We start from the raw sequence: 11871 nt of genomic DNA, 5'->3' as shown, positions 1-11871 counted from the left end.
AAAAAAACCCACTTCGGCCGCGATCGGGTATTTCCGTCAGGCCTCCCCCACCCCCAGCGTGAAAAGGGGGCGGGTTCCCGATGATTAATAGGATACGAGCGGCTAGACCAATCGCCGCTGTACCGGCCGCCTCATTTCCATACGCCGGCGTTCGAGCCCGTGCAGTGCCGGCGATGGCGACCCCGTAGCCGACTGAAATCTATATAAAGCGGCGCACAAGCGCTAGAGCTTTCAGATGCGCTTTGAGCGCACCCGGAGCAGGAGGGAAAAAAGGGAGGGGGACAAACCTCAGGTGGGGGCGGGCTAGTTACTTCGAAGGCTGGCCCACGGTTGGGAGGGCTTACCGGTGCGGTTGTGACCGCTTCGTCTGTGAAAGTAGGGGTTTTTAAACAGTTTTCGCTTTTAAAGAAAAATTACGCTTTTATATCCCTCTCTCTCCACCCCTGACGAGACGCCGCTTGACTGCTGGGAGTTTGAACCATGCAAGGACCTCCTTCCGGAGATAGCGCATGCCCACTGCGCACCATCAAAAGGGTCCAGTTTGGTATCCTCAGTCCAGATGAGATGGTATGTGCTGGGTTTGATTTCTACTTTGCCAAAGGTGAAGAGAGGGGTTTTTTTTGTTTGCTATTGCCTTTTTCTTTTAAAACTCAAATTGCACCCAATTGTATTAATTTTTCGGTTTTAATTTGTGTTCTGCTACCCTTTATTAAGCTAGGTGGGAAGTCTTGTCTGTTACTTATCATATTTCCTTTCAGTATGTATGTCAGACCAAGGATTTGCTTGCATTTTACATATCTATATTTAAGACTTGTAACAGTGTGTTATAATTTGTGTAAATTCTTCAAATGAGTTACTCTTGGGGTAACTGATGTATAAAGTGTATTTTTACACTGAATGCTTTCTCTCTGCCCCCAGCCCTGTTCCTTTTAAAACTTTTCTTTACACCACTCAGATTTACATGTGGCATGGTTTTGGACTGTTGCCAGTTCAGTGTTGACTTTATCTGGAGAAAGTGGAGCCTTGTACGCTTCACCCATCCAGTTGTATAATCCCCCTTTCATAACTGATTTAAAGGGATGTTGTCTTGGACCAGTGCATGTTCTTTCATTGAGTCGGCAAATTATTGCCTTGACCATGGAGTTCAGTTGTTGCACTGCAGAAGATTTTTTGTTTTAAATTTAAAAATATTAAGTTGCATTTTTGGGCCACTTTTTAAAAAACAAAACACTTTCCCAGTTTTGTGATCAACTTGCAAGCTCTTAAACTGATTCTACTAGGACATGATATGAAATTTTTAACCCTTTATTTCTTCAGATGCATCTGACCTGAATATTTTAGCACTTTCCATTTCACTTGAGTTTGTGATATGAAAGTGTTCACTGAGCTTTTCCATTTTAGTATCAATTAAAATGGTGCAAAGTACTGATTTCCCCAACTTGTACGGTGGCACAGTGGTTAGCACTGTTGCCTCACAGCACTAGAGACCTGGGTTCAATTCCCGCCTCAGGCGACTGTGTGGAGTTTGCACATTCTCCTCATGTCTGCGTGGGTTTCCTCCGGGTGCTCCAGTTTCCTCCCACAGTCCAAAGATGTGCAGGTCAGGGTGAATTGGCCATGCTAAATTGTCCATAGTGTAAGGTAAGGGGTAAATGTAGGGGTCTGGGTGGGTTGTGCTTCGGCGGGTCAGTGTGGACTTGTTGGGCCGAAGGGCCTGTTTCCACACTGTAAAGTAATCTAATCTAATACCCTGCAAAGCCATTGAGGCACAGATTCTTGAAGTCAAGTAGGCTGCCTTTGCTGTCAGATTGTAATGTGCTCACACATTTGAGGTTTGCTATTTGAACTGGGGCTAATTGATCTGGCTGCAGATGATTCCATTTGGGCTACTGTTCTCAACCTCTCTGTTCCTCATTCTGTAATGCATCAGACTTAAACTGTAAACCATGAGGAGAAAGTGAGGGCTGCAGATGCTGGAGATCAGAGCTGAAAATGTGTTGCTGGAAAAGTGCAGCAGGTCAGGCAGCATCCAGGGAACAGGAGAATGCCTGGATGCTGCCTGACCTGCTGTGCTTTTCCAGCAACACATTTTCAGCTTTAAACTGTAAACCAGCCCAAGTTGATGTTGCCATCTCAATGTGAAAAACTGGATGTAGATGGTACCCCCATCCTGATTTAACCAGGATTGTAAAGATGCTTCTTGGTAAAGTTGTAGACAGGGACTAGATTATTTTTAGACTTGCTGCAAACCTTTGTGCCTTTACCTGCATGGGGTAGCACAGTGGCTTGGTGCTGAGCACTTCTGCCTCCCAGTGCCAGGGAGCCAAATTTGATGCCGGCCTTGGGCAACTGTGTGGAGTTTTTATTCCCCCTTTGCCTGTGTGGGTTGCCTGTTGCTTTGGTTTCCTGCCACAAACCAAAGGGGTGCAGGTTAGGTGAATTGACTGTGCTAAATTGTCCCATAGTGTCCAGGCATGTGTAGGTTAAGTAAAACTAAGAAAATGCTGGAAAATCTCAGCAGGTCTGGCAGCATCTGTAAGGAGAGAAAAAAGAGCTGACGTTTTGAGTCTAACTGACCCTTTGTCAGAGCATTGATAAAGGGTCAGTTAGACTTGAAACGTCAGCTCTTTTTTCTCCTTACAGATGCTGCCAGACCTGCTGAGATTATCCAGCATTTTCTTTTTGGTTTCAGATTCCAGCATCTGCAGTAATTTGCTTTTATCATGTGTAGGTTAGGTGCCTAAATCAGGGTAAATATAGGATAATATGGTAGGGGAATGGATCTGGGTGGGTTACTCAGAGGGTTGGTGTGGACTTGTTAGGGCTGAAGGGCCTGTTTGCACACTGTAGGGATTCTTGCATTGTATTTGTTCTTTCAAGGATTATGGAAACCTGACTGGTAGGTGCCAACATGATCTAATTGAGTATTGGAGCAAACTTGAGCCTGAATTGTATAAAGTGCTCTTCCAGTTGGATAATCTCTAACATTTTCTTTGAAGTTGCTTGGAATGTTGAAAGTGTTGAGTAAAGTGCTTTGTTTCTCCATCCTGACCTTTCATCCCCTTTAATGGCCACAAATGGGGTCCTATTGCAACATCCAATCTTCTACAGGGTGATCTAATCTTCCACCTTGGACCTTCCACTGCTGCCCGTGAGTCCGAAATGGTGTTTCGACAGCAATCAGAAGACTGGAAATGTTTGTGCTGCTTTTAAGCAGGGATGCTATGGAATGTTATCCTCAGCTATATATTGACCGTATATGATGAAAGACTGGTTCATGCATTAACATACATAAATGCCCCTTCAGAAATGCTCTTAATTACTCCTGGCATCATGGACCTCCATCTATCTGTGCTATCCCTGAGGCTTTACTGACACCAGGAAAGCCTGCAATTATCATAGAATTGTACTGCTCAGTTCCATTGGTGAGGCACAAGCCAGGCCCAAGCTCTGAAATCCAGGCAACTACTCTGGATTAATGTATATTTTCTGCTGGAGGTATTTTGGAATGTTGGTTGAGACTGATGTTGGGTGTGAAGTGCTGTAAATGTACAAAGATTTGCTCTCCATGGGGTATATTTAATGATTTTTGTATTCTTGAGTCTGATAAATAAAGTGGAAATTAATAATTGAACTGTCGCAATTGTTTTATATTCTGCCCCATTCTTACCTGCCCTCAGCATTACTAGTTTCAAAACCATGCCCTTCTATGGTTATCACTGGATAGAATCAATTAAGGTAGACAACACTGCTTCCCTCACTGCAGCTAGCTTTCCATGCTCAGTGCAATAGTCCAGGCTAACTTGCATACTGTACTTCACAATCCAGCCTTCTGAATGTGCTGATTGGCTCCCCATCAATATATTTCCATAATGTACTTTACTACAGCAATAGTTCCAAGAGTGAAAGTTCAGTATCGCAAGAGCACATTGTAAACCCCTCAAGCCCAAATTAGCCAGAAAGTTCCAGAGCTCAGACAGCTAAGGATGAAATTGGAGGCTGGATTTCCTGCAAACCCTGGCTCCAAGCTAGGTTTGCAGTCTGGTTATTTAGTAGTAAATGCTTTTTGTGCAGTCTGAGATATTACCAGTTGCACATTAAACTTCACAGCACAGATGACTGTTCAGTCTGTCAGCTTGTCTCTTCGACAATTCCTTGTTTCCCACTCTGTTCCCCACAGCCCTGCAAAATGTTCCTGTGAAGTAAAAATCCCGTTCTACAGTTAATCTGCTTTGATCTCTCTATACAGTGGTGAAATGTTTTAAAGATAGATACCTGTTTGTAATTAGGTCCACAGGTATGTTAAAGCAAGCCCAACTTACCTTTGAGTTCATGATCTTCCCTGAACACAACTTTTACAAGAATGCCTTTTTTGTTTGAAGTGGGCAGGTATTCATTCCATCCAATTAGTTTCATGTTTTTAGATCCCTGCCCTGTGATTCATAGCTCACTCCTTGTTCTTTGGGTCAGACCTGTTGAGAATGCAGAGTTATACCTAATCGCTGTCCCAGTGGTCTACATTGAGTGGTTAGAACTGGGATTGAACAGAAGCATAAGGGAGATGGAGTAGAGGTGCTCAAATCATGAGTGGCTTTGATAGAGTAAACATGGAGAAATGGTAACCACAGTTGGTAGGGTTGGGAGCTGGAGGGGTGCTGCTTTTACCAGCCCTCATGGAGGCAGGATGTTTTCATGCAACATGATTCAGCACATGCTACCTGAAGGGGTGTTCAAAACTGCTTCAGTGGAAATTTGCTGAAGGAAATTGGGTCAACTTGAACATGAATTGAGCAGGGTAGTTTCAAGAGCCAGTACAGGCATAATGGGCTAATTGGCAGCACCTATTCTATAGATTGTACTTAGTATTACTGGGGTTTCTGACCTAACCCCACAAGGGCCTACTGACACAAAGTCCAATGTGCTGTTTGGAGTTGGCTTCTGTGAAATGGATCGGTGACTGAGTAATGGCTCCTGAGTTCTCTGGAGGTGACAGTTCCTACATCCCAGAGAAAACAATCCTGCAGAACCCACTTTGGTACCTTGTAGCATTTAATAAGTTAACTGAACTGTTGATCCACTTGTTGCTGTTAAGGGGCCTGTGAGTGGTTTCCTTGCACCTTCCATTTGTTTCACTCAGCCTCTACATCTTCTCTCCCCATCACCACCACACCAAAAAAAGCTGTCTGAGATTGTACACTGAATCTCCCAAGAGCAGAAGGGACTGGGGTTGCAACCTTTATGCTTGATCTAACTTTATATGGCATGCAGCCAGCACTGGTCATCTTGCCCCAGGAGATCTCTCTGCCTTGGAGGCTTATGTCCCATGCCATTGCTACAGAATGGTTTATAGCTAAAGGCTGCTTTGAGCCTATTTGTCCTGAGCAGGCAATTTGTGGACCCCTAGAGGGCAAGAATCATGATCTTGTGCCATTGCAGTTCTGAGATTTGAGAATGTGTTGGGACGTCTCACTAGCTCTAACCCTGTCCAGATACATGTGATTGGTTCTTTGAGCACTGTCTCACAGTAACCTCTTAAAACATCAACTGGCCAAGCAGGATGAGATCAGAAAAGTGGATAGCCTTTTTCAATCTGATCCTAGTTGGCGATTGAGGCCATTCTTTGAAATGCAGAGATGGGCATAGGAAGGTGAAAGCCCGAGGTAGGAGTGGTGGTATGGCCAGTTGGGCAATGGCCTAAAGGAGCCAAGGATTTTAAAAAGTGGCTACACCTGGGAGCAGTAGTTACAAGCTGAGTCCAGAAGAGGTGCTGCTTAGTATGTGATGGTCACTTGGTACAGAGAAAAATGAGAATTTGGATTTTGTCAGTCTGTACTCTGTTCACCTGAGCCCTATCGTCTCCCTCTAAAACAGCTTGTTGAGTTCTCTGATTTTCCATGAAGACCCATGTAATTGGGGTGGTTTGCGCTGCCAATCTAATGATCGTTGTGCACACTTCTGGTTCTTCTGATATTTACAAGAGTCCTTGTGTCTGGTTCCAAAGCACTGACCAAGAGGCTATTCAGTCTGGAAGCTATTGGAATGTAAGAATAGTTTGCTACACAGCAAGATACCACGCAAATGAACAAAACGACCCCTTTGACCTTGCTACTGCTAATAAAGTCAGGAATTAAGGCAAGTTTCTTTACTCAGATTACTTTCCCTTTTTGAGCAATTCCCACCTCTGACCAAGTCTTTTGGCCATCTTCCCTAACATCCCCATACTGGGGTTGGTATCAATTTTTGTTCATCATTAGTTGTGTAAAGAACCTTGGAATGTTATGATGAAAATGCTACATAAATACAAGCTAATGTAGAAGTCTAATGGCGCTAGTTTATACTTCTGGGGATGAGAGAAACCAGGGAGAAAGGGAAACTATACTGGGAGGGTGACATAGAGTGTGGGGTGGAGGGAGTGCATGAAGGCTTGCATGGACCAACTGCGAGAAACTGGCGCGTGTGCTGCAGACCAGGTAAAGAATTCCTTTGTTTTACTGCCTTTCCCCAGAAACGAATGTCTGTTACTGAAGGAGGGATCAAGTACTCTGAGACCACCGAGGGAGGCCGGCCCAAACTGGGTGGCCTGATGGACCCTCGCCAAGGTGTCATCGAGCGCACGGGACGATGCCAGACCTGTGCAGGTGTGTGCTTTCCCCTAGAAACTTACCTCCCAGTGCTTAAAGCAAGGTCTGTCAACACTCCCTGTACTTCCTGCATCCTTGTTTGGCTATTTCTGTCACATCTCTATCATCTGTGCAATAGTCCCTTTTGTGTTGTCCTTCTCTTAATCAGATTTTTGCATGTTCTTGGAAACAGTTGTGATACTGTGATGATACTGGGTTTGTGGATCATAAGACCAAGTCAAACTCCTGAAAGGTGGAGAATTTAAAGTTAATGCAGTCAATTTTAGAATAAAAATGCTCAAGAATAGTGGAACTACCAGATGTTATAAAATTCTGCATTGTAGATCTCTAAGGCCTAAAGGAAAGAAGTTCCTGTCTTGGGAGGGAGATGTAGGGTTGGTAGCTAATATTCCTATCTCTAGTCAGTGTTATCTTGTTTGTGATGACGTCCAGTTACACTGTTTACATTAGAAGTGACAATTCTGGAGCGTTTCCTGTTTTTGTGGGGAGTTGGAGTGTGCACACTTGCTGAAACAGGACTACCTGATCCAGGTCTACACTGTTTCATTCCAATTATAGGGAGAGGCTGGGCCTTTTTACCCTGGAGTGTCAGAGGCTGTGGTTGATAGAGGTTTATGAAATCAGGAGGGGTGTGGATAAGGTGAATAGCCAAGGTCTTTTCTCCAGGCTAGGGATGCCCAAAACTAGAGGGTGTAGTTTAAGCTGAGAAGAGAGGTTTTAAAAGGGACCTGAATAGTATTTTCAGTGTGTATGGAATAACTACCAGAGTATGTAGTGGAAGCGAGTACAACTAGAATATTCAAAGCTGTTTGGGCAGGTATGTGGATAGGAAAGGTTTAGGGATAATCTCATGACTGTGGTTGAATTGAGCTGTATGGTATGGTTTCTGCACTGACTTTGCCCAATACTCCCAATAGAGCCAATCTATAATAAGCTGCTAACAGTAGCCCAGGATGTTGTACAGCGTTACCAGATTAAAGTCTGGCACCTGACCAAACTAGAGCTGTTCCAGCAGGTTACCAATACCTGCTTGTTGATCTTTTGAAGGAGGATAGAGAGAGAGACCTTAAGGGATGAGTTCCAGAGCTTGGGGGCCAGACAGCTGGAAGCAAGGCCACTGGTGGAACGAGGGAAATTGAGGGGAAGCGACAGAGGCCAGAATTGGAAGAGCTCAGCTTTTAAGGTTGTAATTAGAAAGGCAAGAATTTATAACCAGAAGCCAGGATGGGTGAGTGACACCAGCTGTGTAATTCAGTCTATTCTAGTCGTCTTACACTCCCCATTTCTCCAGGGTGTTGTAATTAAACACATAGCTTTCAAATGGTATCAAAAGGAATTTCTCTATTTTGATATTTGTCAGACTATCTCCGGTTTCTGCTCTCTCGATTACCCTCAGATATCTCAAACCCCCAAATATTCTGGTTGTTCTCCACCAGCTGAGTTGGGGAATGAGGGGAAATTCACAGTTTGAACTTTCAACCACATTTCCTGCATTTCTCTCTCTGGCTGGGTTTCTAAGGTTTGAAATTATCGTCATTTCTAGCATCAAATTTGTACAGCACCTGTCCACTGGAAGCCACCAGTGGTTTTGTGTAGAGTCTGAGTCATTGACACTCTGAACCATTTGTTCATTGTGGTTCCCCCTCTTTGGTGTGGAGGTGGTTTCTGGGTGGGGATTGGTGAGGGGGCTGGTTTAAGGTGGATTTGGGTAGGCCCTGTTGGGGAAACCTCCAGCTCTACCTCAGTAACGTCCTCTGGCCTTCTCAGTTTATGGAGGGATTTAGTGGGTGGGAGTGTTAATGAAATGCCTCTCAGAAAACAGGACATCGTTTTAAAGCCATTCATTGTGGAATTGACTGGCCCCCTGTGTTTGTGGTTTCTTTAACCATACCTGGTTGTGTTTCTGGGTGGCCCTCGTGTTCAGGAGTAAGGAATCCTGGCTGATTATTGCCTGAGAGGATCAGACAAGATCCATGTTCTCTGGTGTATCTGACAGTCTGTCTCCACTTTGCAGGTAACATGACTGAATGTCCAGGTCACTTTGGACACATCGAACTGGCAAAGCCTGTCTTTCATGTTGGCTTTCTTACAAAGACGATGAAAGTTCTCCGATGTGTCTGTTTCTTCTGTTCCAAGTTGCTGGTAGATTCTGTAAGTAGCATTTTCTTTGCATCATGTTTCCAGTCTCATGAGCTGGCTTCCTGCTAGTATTTCTGTTCCGAGTGTGCCTCCTGCCATCCTATCGGACTGTCCCATTCCTCCCTCCCCTGTGTTAACCAGCTTCCCTTCAATGCATCTATTACTGTAGAGTCTGTTGAGGGCGTGCAATGGTGCATTTCCTCATCCTGTGGGACTGTTGCTGCTCTGTACCTCCCTGAGGGTGAGAACCGTCGGTATCACTTGGTGAGAAAACTGGCAGGAGGACAATGTTTGGGTTGCTTAACCTGTGCTTCAGGTGAAGATACATGCGTGAGAGTGGTTGGTCTAATCATGAGATTTGTGTCTTTTTGTCACTAGAATAATCCCAAAATCAAAGACATCCTGATGAAGTCGAAAGGGCAGCCCCGGAAACGTCTGACTCATGTCTATGAGCTGTGTAAAGGGAAGAACATCTGTGAAGGTGGCGAGGAGATGGACAACAAGTTTGGAGTGGAGCAGCAGGAGGGTGAGGAAGATCTCACCAAGGAGAAGGTAATCACCTCTGCATTCCTACAAGGCCATTCGTACACTGAGGGTATAAAGTCAGATGTACAGCACAGGAACAGACCTCGAGGTCCAACCAGTCCATGCCGAGCAGATATCCTAAATTAATCTAGTCCCATTTGTTTGTATTTGGCCCATATCCCTCCAAACCCTTCCTATTCTTATACCCAAACAGCATTTAAAAGGCACCTGGAATTGTACCAGCCTCCACTTCCTCTGGTAGCTCATTGCGCACACACACACACCACTCTCCATGAAAATATTGCCTCCTACGTTCTTTCGTTTTTCCCCATTCATCTTTAAATATATACCCTCTAGTTTTGAGCTCCCCTACCCTGGGGAAAGACCTAGGGTGAATAGCTAATCTGTGCCCCTCATTGAGCTTCTATATGGTCACGTGTCAGTTTTCAGTGCTCCAGGGAAACAGCCGCAGCCCATCAGACTTTCCTCATTGTTCAAACCCTCCAGCCTCTCTGGGTTATCAGTGTTTGTTTATGGTCCTACCCCATTAGGCCACTGTTGGAATATTGTGTTCAATTCGGTGAGAGGGGAAAGATATAAAAGAGACCTAAGGGGCAACTTTTTCACAGAGGGTGGTACGTGTATGGAATGACCTGCCAGAGGAAGTGGCGGAGGCTGGTACAATACAGCATTTAAAAGGCATTTGGATGGGAAGGGTTTGGAGGGATATGGGCTGGGTGCTGGCAGGTGGGACGAGATTGGGTTGGGATATCTGGTCGGCATGGACAGGTTGGACCGAAGGGTCTGTTTCCATGCTGTACATCCTCTGACTCAATGACTCTATATCAACTTGGCCAAGTCTTTATTAGTAGAATGTGCTGTAAGTGCGATGAGTTGTGTGGTTTGTCTCTGCTACAGGGTCATGGAGGCTGTGGTCGCTACCAGCCTCGCATCCGGAGGGTGGGTCTGGAGCTCTACGCAGAGTGGAAACACGTAAATGAAGACTCTCAGGAGAAGAAGATCCTGCTGAACCCCGAGAGGGTGTATGAGATCTTCAAGCGGATAACAGATGAGGAGTGTGTGATCCTGGGCATGGATCCTAAGTACGCCAAGCCAGAGTGGATGATTCTGACAGTCCTTCCTGTCCCGCCACTCTCTGTGCGTCCAGCTGTTGTCATGCAAGGCTCCGCCCGGAACCAGGTACTGTCCTCGATGGGGGTTGCCATCAGAACACTGGGCACTTCATGGAAAAGCAGAATATAATGGGTAGTGCAGAGACTGGAGGGCGGGCAATGGGGAGAAGTGAGGAGGCACAGACTAGGGAATGAGGGAGACATGAGGGACAGGCCTCAGGATTGGGGTTGTGGTTGAGTGGAAGTCCGGGCGGGGAGAGGAGGAGAATGATTGATTGATTTTTGTACAGGGATGAGTGGTAAGGCATGGAGCCAGAGTAGGCAGCATCAAGCATAGAACAAGAGGTGGGCGTGTGGTTCCAGAGTAGCCATTTGCCAGTTTGTCCTCCTGAATGGTATCCAAGGTGAACATCCATTTAGATGGCTGGGGTCTGTATCCAGTCAGCTTTGGATCACTGAGCAGTGGTATATACACATGGCTGGTCGTTTGTGTGGGGAATCACAAGATAGCTGTCTCCCAGCGGGACTCTGTCACATGGAAAATGAGAGACCGTTGGGGGGGTCAGCAAGAAAGGGAGCATGAGTAGGATTGGGTAAGCCCAGTGTTTCCAGCTGCTGTTTGCCAGTCAGGGCTGGCTTGCTTAGTGACGACTTAGAAATCTAACCTGGGGTTTTCTTTCAGGATGACCTGACCCACAAACTGGCTGACATTGTGAAAATTAACAACCAACTGCGTAGGAATGAGCAGAATGGAGCTGCAGCTCATGTCATTGCTGAGGATGTCAAACTCCTGCAGTTTCACGTGGCCACCATGGTTGATAATGAGTTACCTGGACTGCCGAGGGTAAGTGTCCCTGCCGAGGTGGTAAGTGTGGCTGGGCAGTGTCCCTACCGAGGGTGTAAGAGGGCCTGTGTCCCTGCTGTAGACGGATGGAAGAAGGGAAAAGCAGAGATTGCTTCATCTGTATTCCCACCTGTAGGAGTGGATGGCAGTCATGAGTTCCAGCTGTGTCACATTAAACTTGTAAGGACAGTGGTGAGGCCTGTTCTGGAGTCGTGTGCAGTTCTGGTCACCCAGTTATAGGAAGGAGATTATTAAACTCTAGTGTTCAGCAAGAGATTTACCAAGATGTTGCTGGGACTGGACGGTTTGAGTTGAGAGGGTAGATAGATTGGGACTTCCTTCACTGGAGTGGGGGAGGTTGAGAGGTAACCTTAGAGCTTTATAAAATCATGAGAGCTATAGATAAGGTAAATGGCAGGTTTCTTTTCCCTTGGGTGGGGGTTTCAAGACTAGGGAGTATATTTTTAAGGTGAAGGGAGAAAGATTTTAAAGACAAGGAGCAAATGTTTACGCTGGTTCATGTGCGGAATGAACTTTCCGGGAAGTGGTGGGTGTGGGTACATCTTTGGAAAGACATTTGGATAAGTGC

At 45.6% G+C, this 11871-nt stretch overlaps 1 protein-coding gene across 2 annotated transcripts in view; it reads left to right on the top strand.

Annotated features, from left to right (window-relative positions):
- The first annotated feature begins 297 nt into the window (after positions 1-297).
- Positions 298-11871, top strand: part of polr2a (RNA polymerase II subunit A) — a 32010-nt gene continuing 20436 nt past the window's right edge. For both annotated transcript variants that reach the window (XM_043686761.1, XM_043686762.1), the window contains exons 1-6: positions 298-567; positions 6506-6638; positions 8656-8792; positions 9159-9332; positions 10224-10505; positions 11121-11282. In XM_043686761.1, coding sequence (XP_043542696.1) covers positions 481-567; positions 6506-6638; positions 8656-8792; positions 9159-9332; positions 10224-10505; positions 11121-11282 — 975 coding nt within the window. In that variant the 5' untranslated portion in view covers positions 298-480. The remainder of the gene's footprint in view (positions 568-6505; positions 6639-8655; positions 8793-9158; positions 9333-10223; positions 10506-11120; positions 11283-11871) is intronic.

This window comes from Chiloscyllium plagiosum, unplaced genomic scaffold (genome assembly GCF_004010195.1).
Source record: "Chiloscyllium plagiosum isolate BGI_BamShark_2017 unplaced genomic scaffold, ASM401019v2 scaf_6685, whole genome shotgun sequence".
Taxonomy (NCBI): domain Eukaryota; kingdom Metazoa; phylum Chordata; class Chondrichthyes; order Orectolobiformes; family Hemiscylliidae; genus Chiloscyllium; species Chiloscyllium plagiosum.
Note: the sequence above shows the minus strand (reverse complement) of the source record. Positions and strands in the feature narration are given on the sequence as shown.